This window comes from Equus caballus, chromosome 2 (assembly GCF_041296265.1).
Source record: "Equus caballus isolate H_3958 breed thoroughbred chromosome 2, TB-T2T, whole genome shotgun sequence".
Classification (NCBI taxonomy): Eukaryota; Metazoa; Chordata; class Mammalia; order Perissodactyla; family Equidae; genus Equus; species Equus caballus.
In genome coordinates this window covers 18,924,037-18,945,709 of record NC_091685.1, presented here as the reverse complement: position 1 = coordinate 18,945,709, position 21,673 = coordinate 18,924,037, and the positions used below count along the sequence as shown (strand labels likewise).

Sequence of the window (21,673 nt, the reverse complement as noted above, 5' to 3'; positions counted from 1 at the left end):
ACTTCAGTAAACTTTAAGTTGATGAGATAGAGTTTGGAGTCCAGATAGACCTAGGAAGCCAGAGTTTGCAAGACAGAGAACCAGAGAGGAGAGAGCTACACAGAGAGAGAACTCAAGAGAGGAGAACAAGAGGAAATTACCTGAGCCAAGGAAAGAACCACCAGAAAGGAGTAGAAGGAAGAGTACCTGTTCACAGAGCAACTGAGAGGCTAAGTAACTTTCCAAACTAGAAAACTTTATAACTCATAGGGCACTGGGTAAAGTACACAGAAGGGTCTGCACCAGTAGTGGGGAATAATTAGCACTAAACATGACTCAAAAACACAGTTTCACCTAGAACATCTTACCAGAAAGGGTCAAACTGCTTCCAAGTAACTGAGTTACAGAACAAATCTAAGGACTATTTAGAGGAATACAGTAATATCCACCATCCACAGGTAAAGTGTCTAGCATCCAATCAAAAATTGACAGACATGCAAAGAAGCAGGAAAATATGACCCATAACGAAGAGAGAAATGAGTAAATTAAAACCTAACAAATGACACAAGTGTAAGACTTAGATAAGGGAAATAAATAATTATTGCAACTGTATTCTATCCATTCAGAAGTTAAGTGGAAATATATAAGATATAAAACAGACTCATATCAAACTTCTATTGATGAAAACTATAATGTCTAAGACAAAAAAATAAACTGGTTGAGTTTAATGACAGATTAGATATTGAAGAAGAAAAGATTAGTGAACATGAAGACCTGGCAATAAAACTATCCAAAATGAAACACACAGAAAAGAATATTTTTAAAAATAAATACAGCATCAATGAGCTGTGGGTTAATTTCAAGCAGCCTAGAAAATACATAATTAGAGTCCCCAAAGGAGAGGAGAGAAGAGAGACACAGAAAACATATTTGAAGAAATTATGGCCAAATTTTTACTGAAGTTTATGAAAACTATAAACCCATAGATCCAAGAAGCTCAACAAACCACGAGCACAACAACCATGAATAAAACTACACCAAGGCACAACAAAATCAAATTGCTCAAAACCAGTGAAAAACTTAAAAGAAGCCAGGGTAAAAAGACATGTTTCATACTAAGGAACGATGATAAGGATGGTAACAGAATTCTCATTGGAAAACAATACAAATGAGAAAACAGTAGAACAAAACCTTTAAAATATTGAAAGAAAAATACTGTTAAGCTAGAATTCAATAGCTAGCAAAAATATATTTCAAAAATGAAGGCAAAATAAAGATTTTTTTCAGACATACAAAGGATGAAAGAATTGATGACCAGTAGACTCATACAAGAAATGTTAAAGGAAATCCTCAGGTAGAAGGAAAAAGACATCAGATGGAAATATGGAGCTACACAAAGGAATGAAGGACACTGGAAATAGTAAACACATGGGCAAATATACCACATTTTTATCTTATTATTTAAATCTCTTTAGAAGATAGTTGACTGTTTAACAAACTATTAAACTAACTACTAGAAATAATAAGTGAATTTATCAAGGTTGGAGGATATAAGATCAATATACAAAAAATCAACTATATTTCTATGTAATAGCAATGAAGAATCAGAAATAGAAATTTCAAAAATAGTACTATTTACAGTACATCAAAAATGTGAACTACAAAGATAAATCTGACCCCCCAAAAACATACAAGACCTGAACACTAAAAACTAAAAAAGATGCTGAGTGGAATTTTGAAAGAGCTAAATAAATGGAAGTATACACCTTGATCATGGGTTGGAAGACTCAATATTGTTAAAATGTCAATTCTCCCCAAGTTGACCTATAGAGTCAATGCAATCCAAGTCAAAATCCTATTAGACTTTATTTGTAGAAATTGACGAGTTGATTCTAAAATTCATGTAGAAACCCAAAGGACCTAAAATAGCCAAAACAACTTTGAAAAAAAAGCAAAGTTGGAACATTAGCACTTTCTGATTTCAAGACTTATCAGAAAACTACATTAATCTAGACAGAGTGGTATTGGTGTGAAGATATACATATGTGAGTGGAACACAGAGAAAGTCCAGAAATAGACACACACATAAATATTGACAACTGATTTCATTGAGATGCAAACGCAATTCAGTGAAGAAAGCATTGTCTTCTCAACAAATGATGCTGGAACAATTAGATATCTACATTAGATATCTACATGCAAAAAAGTGCCATTTCAATCCATACTTTCTACCATGTATAAAAATGGATCGCAGACCTATATGTAAAACCTAAAATTATAAAACTAAAATTATAAAACAGTAAAGATACTGTTAAGAGAATGAAAAGATAAGCAACAAACCAGGAGAAAATGTTTGGAAGTCATATGTCTGATAAAGCACTTGTAATCAGAATATGTAATATATATTATTATATATAATAAGGGATATAATCAAATTTTTAAGTGGACAAAAGTTTTAAATAGTTTATCAGAGAAGATATATGGATTGCAAATGAGCACATGAAAAGATGTTCACCATTATTAATAATTAGGAAATGCAAATTAAAATGCAATGAGATACTATTATACACCCAGTATATTGGCTTAAATTAGAAAAACTGATGATACCAAATATTGTCTAGGATGTGGAGGAACTGGATAATGGTGGAGATGTAAAATGGTACCACTTTGTACCATATGACCCAACAATTCCACTGATAGGTATGTACCCAAGAGATCCACACAAAAACTTGTACACAAATGTTCATAGCAGTATTATCCATAATAGCCAAAAAGTGAAAACAACCCAAATGTCCAGCACTTAATGAATGGATAAAGAAAATGTGGTATATCCATATAGTGGAATATTGTCCAGTAATAAAAAAGGAATGAAACACTAATACATGCTACAACATGGATGAATGACGAAAACATTATGCTAGTTGAAAATAGCCAGTCACAAAAGACCACATATTGTATGATTCCATTAATATGAAATGTCTGGAATGGGCAAATCTAAAGAGACAGAAAGTAGATTAGTGGTTGCCTATGACTGAGGAAGGGGGGTGGGGTGAGGAGTGGGGAGTGACCGCTAATGGGTACAGGGTTTTTCAGGGGGATAAAAATGTTCTAAAATTAGGTTGTAATGATGGGTGCATAACCTTGTGCATTAAGTAGGAAATATTGAATTATACACTTTAAATGAGTGAATTGTATGATATATAAATTATATCTCAGTAAAGCTATTTTCAAAGTTTGGCAGTTTCTTAAAAGTTAAACATACCTTATGATAGGATCCAGCCATTCCATTCCTAGCTATTTACTCAAGAGAACTGAAAACATTTGTCCACGCAAAGACTTGTACACAAATGTTCATGGTAGCTTCATATATAATGGCCTCAAACTGGAAACAACCAAAATGTCCTTCAACAGGAGAATGGATTAAAAAATTGTGGCATATCCCCACAATGAAATACTACTCAGCAACAAAAAGGAATCAACTATTGATACATACAAGAACACAGATAAATCTCAAAATAATTATGCTGAGAGGGTGATGTCAGTATGATGGCAGAGTAAGTTGTTCCCTTTGTCTCTCCCCTCTAAGTTACAGCTAAACGGACATCCATTAACCAACAGAGGATTCCCTACCCAGCACAACAGGATGCCTGAGAGATCTGAAGGTGGGTGGATTGGAACCCTGGAAGCAGTGAAACTAAGGGAGTGACCCCCTCCCCTTCCCTGGCAGCAGCAATCCAGATAGTGGATCCTCACACAATGGCCAGCATGACTGTGAGTGGACATGAGGGCAGCCTGGCCCACACACAAACGCTTGCAGAGTGACAGTGGCCCAGCCAGCAAAAATACCCACCTTGCCGCAGCAACCCTACCAGGACAAATGCTCCCCACCAAGTAGCAGTGGCTCAGGCTGTGCTGAGGTGCCCTGCCAGAGCAGCAGCCCCACCCATGGAAACACAACTGACCACCTAGCGCAGCAGCCCAGCCCACAGCTGCACCCCACCGGGTGGTGGTCTCACCCACACAAGCACAACACACCTGCTGAGCACAGCAGCCTGGCCTGTACAAAGGTGCCCTACCGAGCAGCTGTGGCTGGCCCATATGAACGCAAAGTGGCTGACTGGCACAACTGTGAGCAGACAGGGTGGGAACATAAAAAACAGCCCCTGCCCTGTTACAATGGTGGCAGGTAGAATTTTCAACCAGAAGCAACAGGAACCACAGCAGAACCAGTGACCCAACCCCCAGCGTGGCAACCCCAACACCAGGTCCACCAGCAGCATGGGCTATCTACAAGTCCCCAGATCCCCAGGCCCCCACCAGAGACAGTGAGACCCGTGAACTCAGCAACCCTGGCAGTGGGGCAACCAGCACCCCAAGACAAGCCAGGAGCAGCAGCACAAGTGGTGCACAGGACTGCGAAGAGCCAGTAGAGACCCAAGTGACTAGAACCAAGTTGTACCCAAATAAGAAAAGGTGATTGCTACCACAACTGCTCCAGCAGAGGATCAATTTGTCAAACACCATGAAGAACTACAGAAACCCTGCAGAACAGAAGGAAAATGACAACCCTCCAGAAACCAAATATGAAGTCACAGAAGACTACAATCTAATTGACAGAGAATTTAAAATAGCTATCATAAAGAAAGTCAAAGAGGTACAAGAGGACTCAGAAAGACAGTTCAATGAGCTCAGGAATAAAATTAATGAACAGAAGGAATACTTCACCAAAGAGACTGAAGCTCTAAAAAAAAAAAAAAAACCAAACAGGAATTCCAGATATGAAGGACACAATTAATGAGATAAAAAATAGTGTACAAAGCATAAAAATAGAGTAGACCTTATGGAGAAGAGAATTAGTGACCTTGAAGATAGAAACCTAGAAATGCTTCGCATGAAGGAGAGAGAACTAAGATTTTTTTAAAAATGAAGAAATTCTTCAAGAAATATCCTACTCACTTAGGGAAAGTAAGATAAGGATTATAGGTATCCCAGAGGGAGAAGAGACAGAGAAAGGAGCAGAGAGCCTGTTCAAAGAAATAATAGCTAATAATTTCCCAAACCTGTGGAATAACTGGACATACAACTACATGAAATCAATAGAACTCCTAATCACCAGTGCAAAAAGGCCTTCTCCAAGTCATATAATATTAAAACTGGCAAAAGTCAATGACAAGGAAAAATATTAAGGGCAGCAAGAGAGAAGAAAATAACCCACAAAGGAACCCCCATCAGGCTTTCAGCAGATTTCTTGGCAGAAACCTGAGAAATATATTCAGTATATTCAAAATACTGAAAGACAAAAACTATCAGCCAAGAATACTCTATCCAGCAAAATTATCCTTCAGATATGACAGAGAAATAAAAGCTTTTCCAGACAAGCAAAAGCTGAGGGAGTTCATCACCACTAGATCTGCCTTGCAAGAAATGATGAAGGGAGCCCTCCTACCTAAAACAAAAAGGAAAATGTTTACAAATTTCTGAGCAAGGAGATTAATAGACAGACAAAATCAGAAAATTACAGGTCTCTGTCAGAATAGGTTAGTAAAAACTTAATTATAACATAAAGATAAAGGGAAAGAAAACATCAAAAATAACTATAAACACTTCAATTTAGTCACAAAATCATAATACAACAAAGAATAATTCGTGACAATAAAAACAAAGAAGAAGAAGAAGAAAGGGATGGAACCTGCCTAGGCTAATGGAGATAAGAGGCTATCAGAAAATGGACTTTCTCCTCTATTAGTTCTTTTATACAAACCTCATGGTAACCACAATACAACAAAATGAGAGCAGAGTCACAAATCATAAATAAAGAGAAAATCATCACAGAAAACCACTAAACTGCAATGGCAGTCAGAAATATAAGGGAAAAGAAAGAATGGAAATATAGAACAACTTTGAAATAGATAAAGTGGCAGTATTAAGTCCTCATATATCAATAATCACTCTAAATGTAAATGAATTGAATTTACCAATCAAAAGACACAGAGTGGCTGGATGGATTAAAAAAGGACCCAACAATATTCTGCCTCCAGGAAACACATTTCAACTCTAAAGACAAATGTCGGCTCAGAATGAAAGGATGGAAGATGATACTCCAAGCAAATGGCAAGCAAAAGAAAGCAGGTGTGCCTATACTTATATCAAACAAAGCAGACTGCAAGATAAAAAAGATAATGAGAGACAAAGAGGGGCACTAGATAATGATAAAAGAGACATTCCACCAAGAAAATATAACACTTATTAATATATATGCACCTAACACAGGAGCACCAAAGTATATAAAGCACCTATGTACAGACCAAAAGGCAGAAATTGACAGCAACACAATAGTAGGGGACCTCAACACCCAACTTATGTTGATGGATAGATCATCCAGACAGAAAGTCAACGAGGAAACAGTGACCTTAAATGAAACACTTGACCAGATGGCCTTCATAGATATATATAGAACATTCCATCCCAAAACAGCAGAATACACATTCTTCTCAAGTGTACATGCAACATTCTCAAAAAATAGACCATATGTTGGGAAACAAGGCAGGCCTCAATAAATTTAAGAAGATTGAAATCACATCAAGCATCTTTTCCAAACACAATGCTATGAAACTGGAAATCAACTACAAGAAAAAAGCCAGGAAAGTCATAAATATGTGGGGAGTAAACAAGATGCTACTGAACAACCACTGGATCAATGAAGAAATCAAAGGAGAAATCAAAAAGTACCTGGAGACAAATGAAAATGAAAACACAATATACCAACTCTTATTGGATGTAGCAAAAGCAGTACTAAGAGGGAAACTTATAGCAATACAGGCCTACCTCAACAAACAAGAAAAATCTCAAATAACTAATCTTAAACTATACCTAAAAGAAATAGAGAAAGAAGAACAAACAAAACCCAAAGTCGGTATAAGGAGGTAAATAATAAAAATCAGAGTCAAAATAAGTGAAATAGAGACTAAAAAAACAATAGAAATGATCAATGAAACTAAGAGCTGGTTCTTTGAGAAGATAAACAAGATTGACAAGCCCTTAGCCAGACTCACTAAGAAAAAAGGAGACAAGGCTCAAATAAATAACATTATAAATGAAAGAGGATAAATTACAATGGATACCACAGAAATACAAAGGATTATAAGAGAATACTATGAAAAACTATTTACCTACAAATTGGATAATCTAGAAGAAATGGATAAATTCTTAGATTCATACAACCTCCCAAAACTGAGTCAAGAAGAAATAGAGAATCTGAATAGACCAATCATACAGTAATCAAAAACCTCCCCAAAAATAAAATTCCAGGGCCAGGTGGCTTCTCTGGTGAATTCTACCAAACTTTGACACTATTCTGAAATATTGAAGAAGAGGAGACACTTCCTAACTCATTCTATAGGACAACCAGACAAGGACAAGACAAAAAAGGAAAATTACAGGTCAATATCACTGATGAACATAGGTGCAAAAATCCTCAACAAAATATTGCCAAATTTAATACAACAATACATTAAAAGTGTCATACACCATGATCAACTCGGATTTATTCCAGGGATGCAGGGATGGTTCAACATCCGCAAATCAATCAATGTGATATGCTACATTGACACAATGAGGAATAAAAATCACATGATCATCTCAATAGATGCAGAGAAAGCAGTTGACAAGATCCAACATCCATTTATGATTTAAAAAAAAAAAACTAAATAAAAATGAATATAGAAGGAAAGCACCTCAGCATAATAAAGGCCATATATGACAAACGCACAGCCAACACCATACTTAATGGTGAAAAACTGAAAGCCATTCCTCTGAGAAAAGGAACAAGAAAAGGGTGCCTACTCTCACCACTCTCATTCAACACAGTACTGGAAGTTTTGGCCTGACCAATTAGGCAAGAAAAAGAAATAAAAGGGATCCAAACTGGGAAGGAAGAAGTAAAACTCTCATTGTTTGTGGATGGCATGATTATAAATATAGAAAACCCTAAAGAATCCACCAGAAACCTATTAGAAATAACAACTACAGCAAAGTTGCAGGGTACAAAATCAACATAAAAAAATCTGTTGCATTTCTATACACTGACAACAAACTAGCAGAAAGAGAAGTCAAGAATACAATCCCATTTACAATTGCAACAAAAAGAATAAAATATCTAGGAATAAATTTAACCAAGAAGGTGAAAGACCTATACAATGAAAACTACAAGACATTATTGAAAGAAATCAAAGACATAAAGAGATGGAAAGATATTCCATGCTCATGGATTGGAAGCATAAGTATAGTCAAATGTCCAAATTACCTAAAACAATCTACAGATTCAATGCAATCCCAATCAGAATCCCAATGACGTTCTTCATGGAAATAGAACAAAGAATCCTAAAATTTATGTGGAACAACAAAAGACCCCAAATAGCCAAAACAATCCTGAGAAAAAAGAACAAAGCTAGAGGTACCACAATCCCTGACTTCAAAATATACTACAAAGCCATAGTAATCAAAACAGCATGATACTGGCAGAAAAACAGACACACAGATAAGTGAAGCAGACTTGAGAGCCCAGAAATAAAACCACACGTCTGTGGACAGCTAATCTTCAACAAAGGAGCCAAGAACACACGACGGAGAAGGGAAAGTCTCTTCAATAAATGGTGCTGGGGAAACTAGACAGCCACATGCAAAAGAATGAAAGTAGACCATTATCTTACACCATACACAAAAACTAACTCAAAATGGATTAAAGACTTGAAAGTAAGACCTGAAATCATAAAACTCCTAGAAGAAAACATAGGCAGTACGCTCTTTGACATTGGTCCTTGGCAGTATCTTTTCAAATACCATGTCTACTCAGGCCAGGAAAACAAAAGAAAAAAAATAAACAAATGGGATTACATCAGACTAAAGAAATTCTTCAAGGCAAAGGAAACCATGAACAAAACAAAAAGACAACCCACCAACTGGGAGAAAATATTTGCGAATCATATATCCAGTAAGGGATTAATTTCCAAAATATATAAAGAACTCATACAACTCAACAACAAAAGAATGAACAACCTGATCAAAAAATGGGTGGAGGATATGAACAGACATTTTTCCAAAGAAGATATACAGATGGCCAACAGGCACATGAAAAGATGTTCAACATCACTTTTTATTAGGGAAATGCAAATCAAAACTACAATGAGATATCACCTTACACCTGTCAGAATGGCTATAATTAACAAGACAAGAAATAACAAATGTTGGAGAGGATGTGGAGAAAAGGGAACCCTCATACACTACTGGTGGGAATGCAAACTGGTGCAGTCACTATGGAAAACAGTGTGGAGATTTCTCAAAAAATTAAAAATAGAAGTACCATACAATCCAGCTATCCCACTACTGGGTATTTATCCAAAGAACAAGAAATCAACAATTCAAAGAGATTTATGCACCCCTATGTTCATTGCAGCATTATTCACAATAGCCAAGATGTGGAAACAACCCAAGTGCCCATCAATGGCTGAATGAATAAAGAAGATGTGGTATATATATACAATGGAATATTACTCAGCCATAAATAAAGGACAAAATCATGCATTTGCGATAACATGGATAGACCTTGAGGGATTATGCTCAGCAAAATAAGCCAGACAGAGAAAGACAAACACCATATGATTTCATTCATATGTAGAAGATAAACGAACACATGGATAAAGAGAACAGATTAGTGGTTACCAGAGTGGATGGGGTTGAGAGTGAAAGGCGTAAAGGGGCACACATGTATGGTGATGGATAAAAGCTAGACTATTGGTGGTGAGCACGATGCAGTCTATACAGAAACTGATATATAATAATGTACATCTGAAATTACACAATGTTATAAGCCAATATGAGCTCAATAAAATAACTTTTTTAAAAAATCTGAAGAAAGGAGCTGGCAGTTAAGTATGTGCGCTCTGCTGCAGCAGCCCAGGGTTCACCGGTTTGGATCCCCAGAACAGACCTACCCACCACTTATCAAGCCATGCTGTGGCAGGCATCCCACATATAAAATAGAGGAAGATGGGCACAGATGTTAGCTCAGGGCCAATCTTCCTCAAAAAAAAAAAAAATCTGATATCCCACAACTAGAAGGACCTGCAACTGAGATATACAACTGTGTCTGGGGTGGGGGGTTTGGGAAGATAATGCAGAAAAAAAAAATCTGAAGAAAGAAGACCATCTTATCATAAAGTCAGCAAAAAAAAAAAGCTCCTGCTCGCAAACCTCTGGCCATTTGGAAGATTGTGCATTATACTACAAATATTGTTTTCCAAAGATCCTGCATGGTATAGTGGAGGGAACATGGACTTGCTAATTAAAAACAAATTAGTAGGGCCAGCCCGGTGGTGCAGCGGTTAAGTTCGAGCACTCTGCTTGGCACCCAGGATTCATCAGTTTGGATCCCGGGTGTGGACCTATGCACCCCTTATCAAGCCATGCTGTGGCAGGCGTCCCACATAGAACGTAGAGGAAGATGGGCGTGGATGTTAGCTCAGGGCCAGTTTTCCTCAGCAAAAACAGGAGGATTGGCAGCAGTTAGCTCAGGGCTAATCTTCCTCAAAAATTAATTAATTAATTAAATTTTAAAAGTTCTCATCCCAAGAAAAAAATATTTTTAAAACAAATTAAATCTCTGACTTCTTAAAAATAATAATTATCCTTAGTGACAGAAGCCAGACAAAAAAAGAGTATATACACTATGATTCCATTTATAAAAACTTTTGAAAATACAAATTAATCTATAATGATCAGTGGTCGCCTAGGGGAAGATGGGGGAGGGGCAGGGAGAGGCAGGAGGGTGGGGATTCTGAAGGGTCACAAGGAAACTTTCTGGGGAGTGATGGATAAGTTCATCAGTTTGTTTGTGGTGATAGTTTCATAGTTATATACAGTATCAAAACTTATCAAACTATACACTTTCAATGTGTGCAATTTATTGTATGTTGACATATACCTCACTAAGCAGAAAAAAACCCCCACAGATCCCAGGGCCATCTCCCCAGAGATTCGGAGTCAGTAGCTGTGGGTGGGATGTGGACAGCTTCAGGTGTAACAAGCTCTCCAGGTGATGCTGATGATCAGTCAGATTGGGGGCCCCTGGGTGGGAGTGCAGACCAGCGCTTCTCAGTCTTTAACGTGCGTCCGAATCACCTGTGGATTTGTTCAACTGCAGATTGATTAGCAGGTCTGGGGTGGGACCCAACATTCTGCATCTTAACAAGCTCCCAGGGCATACCAAAGCTGCTGATCCGTGGACCACACTTTGCCCAGAGCAGGGGTAGAGAAACCAGAATTATATTACACATCTAGGAAAAAAGCAGAGCAAGAAAGGCAGTGGACAGGAGGAAACTTTTGGAGGTGATGGATGTGTTTATGGCACAGATTGTGGTGAGGGTTTCAAGGGTGTATACTTATCTTTAAACTCATCAAGTTGTATACATTAAATATGTACAGATTTTTGTATGTCAATCATGGCTCAAAAAAGAGATTTTAAAAAGTTTTTACATCAAGTCTCTCCCTAACCTCTTCATGTATAATTTCTTTTTTGATCATTACTAAAAATGTTTATTCTGCCTAAAAAAAAAAAAAGGAAGAAGAAAAAGAAAAGAAAGAAAGGCAGTGGGCCAGGCAGTGGAGGGTGATGAAGAGCAATCTTGGATGTTCCAAATTTCCTTTGGCCACTGTCATGTTTTAGGAAGGGTACAGTATGACCTGATCTGTGTTTGAGGAAGGAGACCCATGCAGCAGTGTGAAGGATAGACGGGAATGCATATAGATACCCGCCAAGAAGCTATTGCAAAAACAGGCAAAGCGTGTCAACAGGTTATTCACGTTCTCTCTTTTCTCCTCTGAAACTGGGGCAGGACTGAGTCCACAGGGTGAAATCAAGCTATGAGGGAACAGGGAGGTAGACGCTGGAGCCAGGCAGGGCCTGAGCATGGCAAAAGGTCTTTAAGGGCAGGAAAAACAGGTGTGTGCAGGAACAGAAGTAGAAAGTGGAAAAACAGGATCCCCGAAAGCAGGAGGGAGCTTTGTCACTAAGACAAAGGGGACGGGGAGCTATGTCACTAAGCCTTGCCAGTTCTAGCTCATGACTGCTTCCTGCGCTCCATCCCCACTGCTTGAGGAGGCTGGCAAAGTCTTGATTGGTAAAAAAAAAAAAAAACCAACATTTTGAGCACTGCAATGGGTCAGAGTGCGTCCCCTAAAAAGATACGTTGAAGTCCTAACCCTCAGTACCTCCAAAAATGACCTTACTTGGAAACGGGATTGTTGCAGATGTGATTAGTTAAGATGAGGTCAGGGGCCAGACCGGTGGCTGAGTGGTTAAGTTCTCGCACTCTGCTTCAGTAGCCCAGGGTTTCACCATGGGCACAGAAATGGGACTGCTCATCAAGCCATGCTGAGGTGGCATCCCACATGCCACAACTAGAAGGACCCACAACTAACAATATACAACCATATACCGGGGGGCTTTGGGGAGAAAAAGGAAAAAGAAAATCTTAAAAAAAAAAAATGTCTTTTTAGAAAAAAAAAAGATGAGGTCATATTGGAGAAGCGTGGGCCCCTAGACCAATACGGCTGTGTCCTTATCACAAAAGGAGATGGGCACCGGAAGGGAGAATGCTACGTGACAATGGAGGCAGAGATGGAAGTGCTGCAGCTACAAGCCAAGGAATGCCAGGGATCCATGGCCACCCCCAGAAACTAGGGAGAGGCAAGGAAGGAGTCTCCTCAACAGGTATCAGAGGGCGGGGCGGGGCCCTGTTGACACCTTCATGGCAGACCTCTAGCCTCCAGAATTGTAGACAATGCAGTTCTGTCGTTTTCAGCCCCCACTTTGGGTACTTTGTTATGGCAGCCCCTGGTAACAACCACTCACTAGAATGTGGGTATATTTCCTTACGAATTACGTAGATGTACTGTTACACTAATGTATTGTTTAGAAACTCAAAAATAGAATGTTTAAAGGATGAGACATATTGATTACACAATATTTTAAAGTCATTTTTACTTTATTAATGGTATAAAAAAAATCTTAGCAAGCCATGAAAAGACTTGGAGGAAACTTAAATGCCTATGACTAAGTGAAAAAAGCAAATCTGAAAAGACTACGTACTAGATGATTCCAACTATACGATGGCTGGGAAAGGCAAAACTATGGAGACGGTAAAAGGAGCAGTGGTCGCCAAGGGTTGGGGGTCAGGAAGCAGGATGAATAGGCAGAACAAAGAAGATTTTTAGGGCAGTGAAAATACTCTGTATGATAGTATGATGGATACATGTCATTATACATTTGTCCAAAACCATAGAATGTACAACAGCAAGAGTGAAGTCGAGTTTTTATGAACTTGGGTGATTATGATGTGTCACTGTAGGTCCATCAATTATAACAAATGTACCACTCTGTGGGGGATATTGATAATGGAGGACACTATGCATATGTAGGGACAGGGTGTATGGGAAATCTCTGTACCTTCCTCTCAATTTTGCTGTGAACCTAAAACTGCTCTCAAAAAAAATCTTTAATTATAAAAAATTATTTCAAAGAGCAGTATTATTAAATAAGCTTCATTATTTTTTAAAATCCTGGTAAATATCATGATACAGAAATGCAGATATACTTCTAAGCTCAGTTATTTTTCTATAGAAATTTTCTCTTAATCACTGTCATAGCTAAAATATAAAATTAAAAAATGATGTGTAGTTTAAAATGGAAGAATTGCATCATTGGCTGAGCTTAACTCCCATTATGCAAAAATTTTGTTGTAATCTGGCTATTATTTCCCGCCTTCCCTAATGTCAGTCATTTATTCTTGCAAACTAATCAGAAAGTGTTATAATAAATAAGTTTAAAACCCACTAAAACTCTTCACTGAGAAATCTTAAAGCAGATTAGGAAATTGTTTCCCTGCTTTTTAAGTGTGAACTTATAAGAGTTGTTACATCATTTTCAGCAGCAAAATCACATAACGATGGAATAATTTCCAATGACTAGTTTTCAAAATGCCCTTTCATAGCATGAGTATTTTTAGAAAAGCAGTTACATTCTTACTCACTGAGAGAAAAAATGCTGTTATGTCCTCGAAGGGACATATTTTGTGTTGTTCTTTCAATATCTGTTAAATAGCTTGCTACTGAAAGCCTGTTGTTATAACAACAACAACAAAAAAAAGACACTCCAGCATATTGGACACCAATCTTTTTGTAAAAGCAAATGCATAAACTAATCTTAAAAATGAACCAAAAATGAGAGGAATCACTCCAACTGACTTCCAGACTTATATAGCTACAGTGGTATCGGCTGTGTGGTATTGGTGGAGGGATAGATACGCTGATCAACAGAACAAAAAGGAGAATCCAGGAATAGTCCCACACAACTACAGCCAACGGATTTTTGTCAAAAGTGCAAAAGCAATTCAATGAAGGAAGAATAGTCTTTTCAACAGATTGCTCTGAAGTATCTGTATATCCACAGGCAAAAAAAACAAACAAAAAGGACCTCAATCTAAACCTCACGTCTTATTCAAAAACTAACCAACTCAAATAGATCACATATTTAAATGTAAAGTGTAAAACTCTAACTTTAAAAGATAACATGGGAGGGGCTGGCCCCGTGGCCGAGTGGTTAAGTTCGCGCGCTCCGCTGCAGGCGGCCCAGTGTTTTGTTGGTTCGAATCCTGGGCGCGGACATGGCACTGCTCATCAGACCACGCTGAGGCAGCGTCCCACATGCCACAACTAGAAGAACCCACAACGAAGAATACACAACTATGTACCGGAGGGCTTTGGGGAGAAAAAGGAAAAAAATAAAATCTTTAAAAAAAAAAAAAAAAAGATAACATGGGAGAAAATCTTCAAAACCTAGGGCTCAGTGAAGAGTTCTTGGCCATGACATCAAAAGCACGATTCGTAAAAGGAAAAATTGATAAATTGGACTGCATCAAAATTAAAAACTATTGCTCTGTGAAAGACTCTATTAAGACAATGAAAAGATAAGCTACAGACTGAGAGAAAATAGCTGTAAACTACGTATTCAAGAAAGGACTAGGATCTAGGATGTATGAAGAACTCAAAAGTCAACAGTAAAAGAAAAAATCTAATTATAAAATGGGCAAAAGACACGAACAGCCATTTCACTAAAGAAGGTATACAGATGGCAAATAAGCACATGCAAAGATGCTCAACATCACTAGTTATTAGAGACCTGCAAATTAGGACCACGATGAGACAGCACTGTACACTATGAGCACAGCTAAAATAAAAAATAGTGACATGAAATGCTGGCGATGATGTGGACAAACTGAATCATTTATACAAGCCGTGGAGGAATGTAAAATGGAACAGCCATTCTGGAAAACATTTTGGCAGCTTCTTAAAAAACTAAATATGCAAGTACCACACAACCCTGAAACTGTGCTCTTGGGCATTTATCCTAGAGAAATGAAAACTTACGTTCACAAAACTCTGTACTTACGTGCACAAAAACCTGCATACAAATGTTTATAGCAGCTTTATTCATAATAGCCAAAAACTGGAAACAACCCAGAAATCATCCAATGAGCAAAGGGTTAAACAAATGGTGGTACATCCATACCATGGAATATTACTGAGCAATAAAAATGAGTGAACTATTGATACATGCAACAACCTGGATGAATCTCCAGAGAATTATGCTGAGTGAAGAAAGCCAATCCCAAAAGGCTATATACAGTCATGCGCCACATAACGATGGGCATATGTTCTGAGAAATGCGTCATTAGGTGATTTCGTCATTGCATGAACATTATAGAGCATAGTTACACAAACCTAGATGGTATAGCCTACTACACACCTAGGCTATATGGTACTAATCTTAGGGGACCCACTAATCTTATGGGACCCACAAAGTCTGTCATTGATCAAAATGTCATCATGCGGTACATGACTGTATTATATTATTCCATTTATATAACATTCTTGAGGTGAGAAAACTATAGAAATAGAGTATAGATTAGTAGTTGTCAGGGGTAAGGGAGGGTGTAGGGGTGGGAGAGAAGAGAGCGTAGCTTGTGGTGCTGGAAATGTTTTGTACCTTGACTATAGCAATGTGGATATCCCAGTCGTAATACTGTATATACTTTTGCAAGCTGTTACCATTGGGGGTAACTGGTTAAAGGGTACATGGGACCTCTAGGTATTTATTTCTTCAACTGCAGTGTAAATCTATAATTGTCTCAAAATAAAAAGTTTAATTAAAAAAATGTTTCCAATAAATAAATAAGTGGATGGATGGGAATATTTTCTGCCCACACCATAATGGATCATCTTAGGCATGCCAAATTATAGAGATCACTGGTATGTGCTGCTAGGCCCTATTCAGTCTTTGGGCCCCTTTCACTATTCTCTACATTCTCTTGAAGTCATCTTTCTTAAATGTAAATTTGATCATGTTATTTCCCAAAATCGTTAGTCTGATACATAAGGGCCTTCATGATCTGGTTCTAGGCCTTTACCCAATATATGCACCTGGACGCCAAACTACTCGCAGTTTCCAATTGTGCAAAAGTCACACAAGACTGTGAGATACTGAGGATAGGCACAATGACTTATCCCTATACGCTTAGCCTATCTTTAATATCTTATCTCTAAATAACTTATCTCTAATGCTTACCAGGTTCCCAGCACATGTTAGGAAAGCAAGAAATCTTGACCTAAATAAGAAACCCATCATCAACGTGTATCACCTCTGCTTTGTTTATTACCTCCTAAGAGTCCAGAGGTGTGGATTCTGTGATACCCTCGGAACACTAACCTGCAGTCACTCCTGCCAGGTACACCAGCCCCACTCGAAGGCCTTTGTGGACCATTTCCAAAGGAATCCCCAAAACAAGCTGCATAATAAGATTCCCCAAGATGTGCTGAACTCTGCAGAGACAAACACAGTTGTCAATATTACGACTAACCCAGGCACTCTTTCCTGGGAGATTAATAGGCATCAGTGTGTTGTTTCCAGCGAAGGACTTGCTTAACTCGAATTCCATCTTCTAATTTCCTTTAGGTGACTTTTTTTAAATAAAATCTTACATGGAGCTTCAATATGTAAAACAGATAAAAGGGCATTTTAGAAGTATACACTTATTTTATAAGTTCTGTTTTATAACAATTACTGATAACATCAAAGAGAAAGCACTGAGGCTGGTTTAAAGAACATAAGCTTGAAATTAGGTTTAGATGACAATTGCCATCTTACGTCAGCCTCAGCATCTGATTTTGTTTCAGTGGCACAGTATTGAGAAAATCCTAATTCACTCCTATTGAGTTTAAAATTCAGTAGGTTTTTAAACAACTTGTCTTGCACTCTCAGGATATTCTTTAATAAAACAGAGATGGCAGGAGAAAAATCATTCCAGTTTGACATTAAAAAGCTTAAAAAAAAGTTTACCTAGTAACATGAGCTAAAGTTGGTATCTCCCAAGTATTATGATTTGGCATAGAACATATTTGAGTGCAGGTATTTTTTATTATAGTTTTTAAATAGGCAAAAATATTTTTAAATGAAATTCATATTATTTTGCTTGTCAAACCCCACAAGCATCTCTGGAGAATCTCTGAATGTAATTTGGCAAATTCCCACATTAAAGTAATTCTTAATTTAGTTGCTATGTAGCACAATGCCTTTTTTTTTTTTTTAATTTCAGGTTAAACCAAAAAGTTAAAAAACAAAATAGGTGTTGGATCTTCCACAAAGTGCAGCAGCTTTTGTACTATTTTAGGGATTATGTTTCTGTGTTATAATTTGCTTAAAAAATAGCCAGCAGATCATTGAAGGGGCTCTCTGAGTACACCCTGCAGAACAGGTTACTTACCTTTCTGGCCACGTGTGCATCCAGCCACAACTATCACCATCCAAGCCATCTTCAAAGACATACGAGAGGTAACATGTCATTCAGCACAGAATAGTCTGGCAAGGACAACTATACTAGTCTTATGGAGACTGCAGACATAAAGGAGATTTGGAAATAGGTGCACTTTGTGAATTTGAACAAGCAGGTCAAAGGAAGCCATCCCATCCTGTCCTCTGGGAACAGCTGGAGGACAAGGGGACCAATAGCACAAAAACCCCAAAGAATCACCCCAAACGCTCTTTCTGCTACTCAACAGCAAGAGTAGAAGTGGCTTAAAGATGAGATCCTGTCATATACCTGAAATAGAAATACAAATTTTTTTCATCCAAATGTTATCCACCCTTCAAGGTTCAACTGGAATCCATGTCATCTGTGCGGCCATCCCCATTCTCATCTTTCCCTCTTTCTGGTTCTATTACTGTAGCTAATCCAATAGCCATTTCCTTATCCCCTGTCTGCCTCCTCCAGTGAAGCTGGAAGAGCTAATGTTGACTCTCCCAACCTCTCTTAGCTCGGGGTAGCCACGCCCCACAGTTCTGGCCAATGAGAGGAAAGAGCAGCTGTGCTAGGAGACTTTTAAGAGAGCTTCTGTCCCGACAACAGGGATGGATGTCACCAGTACCTGGGACTACCTCTTCCCCCTTCCTGCTTTGAATGCAGAGCTACAGCAGCCAACTTGGAACCAAGAAAGAAAGGCCAAGGGAAAAGCAGAGATGCCAGCACAGGGCCAAGAGTCCTGGCTTCATTCAACTGATGAGCCAACCAACCAACCAACCAACTCTGGGCTTCTTCTAAGGGAAAAAATTAACCTCCATCTGTTTTAGCCCCTGTTCAATTTTTGTTACCTGCATCTAAAAGCATTCCTAATTTATACAACCTCATATGTGACATGTCCTATGCAGCCTTGCAAATTCTTTTTGAGTGCCTTACTATGTGTCAGGCTCTGTAAAAATGATGTTATAAAGATTGTGCCATTTAATCACAGCAACCTTAGGAGGGACCCCATTTTACAGGTGTAGAAACTGAGGCACAAAGAGATTAAATAACTACTGTATACTATCATAGTTTACTGCCTTGCATTACTATTTAACTGACTGTTCTTCCTTATAATTTTAAAGTCCTTGAGTGCAGGAGCCACATTTGCTCAGGGCATACTTGTCAAGTGGAAAACCAGACTGTGGAAGTATCCACAGAAACTGGGCAATTAGCGATTTTGTCCCTGACTTGTCAAGCCTCGGGGCCCTGTCTCCTGCCATGGATACCTATTTAGCCACTGGCCAGAGTCATCCTTCAAGGTCCAGGACAGGGTGGGTCACATAGACAAAGCTAGCCTCATGTGAAACCCTAGGAGTCCACCAGAGAGGTGGGACCAGCCGCAGGCAGCTCACTGGCTGCAGTGGGCGTGGTGAATCATGGATTCTGAGCAAGGTCGTTAAAGGCTATTAGCATTTCAGAAACTATGAGCAAAACTAAAAGGCAGATACTGCACTGTCTATTGTTTGTATTATTCCAGACAGACAACAGTACCATAGACTCGTCAAAATGCCCATGAATTAATTTTTTTAAGTGTGTGGCTGAGTGGGGAGGGAGGGCTGATGATTCATATCCTAAAGGGAGCGTTTAACAACATCCAACAACTTGGGCAACTTCCTTTCGGTTTGATAATGATTTGGTCTCTTCTCGTTAAGATTCCTACATAAATACTGATATTAGGCTGTTACAACACAATATAAAATACGCTAGATGGAGTCAGCACTAATGGGTTGAGGTCCTAGATCCACAGCTTAGCTATGTGTCACGGAGCAAGTGACTACACCCCCTGAGCCTCAGACATAAAATGGCAGGAGTGACACCTGCCTCCTAGGGTTGCTGTGAGGAAGATGATGGACATGAAAGTAACACTGATAATAAAGCACCAAGCAAATGTTACGGGTTACAATACTTATGGGCCCCTCCGACATCAGTGACTTAAGCGTCATTCCTTACCCAGCATGTACCAGCATGTATGAGATAAACCTCCAGGCTTCCTCTCTCTTCTCGGGACTGTAGATAAAGGGACTCTCCAAGATGCCCGTGTCCAGGGTGATCCACTGATTCTGAGGCTTCCACACAGCATAGTAAATAAACACTGCCAGCTGACAGGGAGGGGCAGACATGAATGTTAACCACCCCTTCCCCAGAGAGTGGCCCCATCAAAGCCCACGGGCACTAACTGTGTTTCAAATGCTTAGCTCTCAAGTGGGCCACTCCGTAGCATTCGCTCAGGAGATGACAGGAACTACATTTCCCTGCCGGATGTCTGACCCTGTGACTGTGGTCATAGCCTGCTTCCTCCAGTGGTCAGGAGCAGCCCTGACGCAGACTGGACAGATGACTCTTTCTGACCTCCTTTCCTTCCTTATATACCCACTGCCCTCGTCTTCCCACCCGCACCATTTGGTCTTTTATTTATAAGTTAGTATGAAATGAAGTCATGGCTGGCTTCCAGAGACTGGAGTAGGGGAAGGGAAAAATAGTAACTTTACAGTGGAGAAACCTGGCAGACACGAGCTCAACCAAGTGGTGAAGGCTCATGTCACCAGGGATGTGATGAGGATGTCCCCTCGTCCCTGATGTGATGAGAAGGGCACTTCACCTCTGTGATGCTCTTCCCCAAAACTCATAACTCCAGTCTAATCATGAGAAAAACATCAGACAAACCCAGATTAGGGGATATTCTCCAAGATACCTGGCCAGTACTCCTCAAAACCATCAAAGTTGTGAAAAACAAAGACTGAGAAACTGCCACAGATCAGAGGAGACTGCGGAGTTATGACAACCAAATGCAATGTGATACCCGGGGTTGGCAGGTACAGGAGGCACAGAAAGAGGACAATAATGGAAAAACTGGTGAAATCCAAATAAAGTCTGGAGTTTAGTTAATAGAACATAATGTACCAATGTTAGTTTCGACAAAGGTACTATGGAAATGTAAGATGTGAACAATGGGAGAAATTGGGTGAGGGATGTACAGGAACTCTCTGTACTATCTTTGCAACTTTTCTATAAAGCTAAAATTATTCCAAAATGAAAATTTTATTTAAACAAATTTTTAATAAAAAAACGGAGATTTCTGTGAGAGCCGGATATCTTAGCACCTGCTCCACAATGTGGAAAACTGCCCTCTCCATAGCACTGACTGTGGCAGTCACGTTTGTACCACGTGACCTTATCTCATTCTTCTCCACCAGGCACACAGCTGAGTGGACCACGGGCAGGCCAGCCAATCCACGGGCTGGAAGGGTAACATGAGGCAGGGTGGTGAGAAGCAGAAAGAATCCTGATGGCTTCCTAGCTGTGGGCTGTCTCACACTAAAACCCGTTAAGAAAATTCAGAGCTATGTCCCTCCAACCAAAACAGCCTTGACAACAGCTTCTCCCAGGAGTCTTTACGCATTAGCCTTATCTTTGTCAGAGCCATAGGAGGCTAGATAGATCCCTGTGATAGTTAATTTTATGTGTCAACTTTGCTAGACCACAGTTCTCAGATATTTGGTCAAACGTTATTCTAGATGTTTCTGTGAAGGTATTTTTTAGATGAAATTAACATTTAACTCGGTAGACTTTGAGTAAAGCAGATTACCCTTCACAATGTGGGTGGGCCTCATCCAATCAGTTGAAGGCCTTAAGAGAACAAAGACTGACCTTCCCTGAGCAAGAGGGAATTCTGCCAGCAGATGGCCTTCGGACTCCAGCTGCAACTCTTACTCTCTAGGTCTCCAGTCTGCTGGCCTACCATGTGG

General features: G+C 39.0%; 1 protein-coding gene and 1 long non-coding RNA gene across 12 annotated transcripts in view; one reads left to right on the top strand and one right to left on the bottom strand.

The window, feature by feature from the left end:
* RHBDL2 (rhomboid like 2) overlaps window positions 1-21,673 on the bottom strand; it is a 49,995-nt gene that overhangs the window by 9,460 nt on the left and 18,862 nt on the right. For all 9 annotated transcript variants that reach the window (XM_023633106.2, XM_070260424.1, XM_070260422.1 and 6 more), the window contains exons 5-6: window positions 19,878-20,026; window positions 16,799-16,911 (exon numbers count right to left, since the gene is read on the bottom strand). In XM_023633106.2, coding sequence (XP_023488874.2) covers window positions 16,799-16,911; window positions 19,878-20,026 — 262 coding nt within the window. The remainder of the gene's footprint in view (window positions 1-16,798; window positions 16,912-19,877; window positions 20,027-21,673) is intronic.
* Window positions 1-21,673, top strand: part of LOC111771426 (uncharacterized) — a 63,405-nt gene that overhangs the window by 26,792 nt on the left and 14,940 nt on the right. For 2 of the 3 annotated variants that reach the window (XR_011436449.1, XR_011436451.1), the window contains exon 3: window positions 3,566-4,743. The exons of the other annotated variant lie outside the window; for it this stretch is intronic. This is a non-coding gene — a long non-coding RNA (uncharacterized lncRNA). Of the gene's footprint in view, window positions 1-3,565; window positions 4,744-21,673 lie in introns of those variants that run through there. 3 annotated transcript variants of the gene reach the window in all.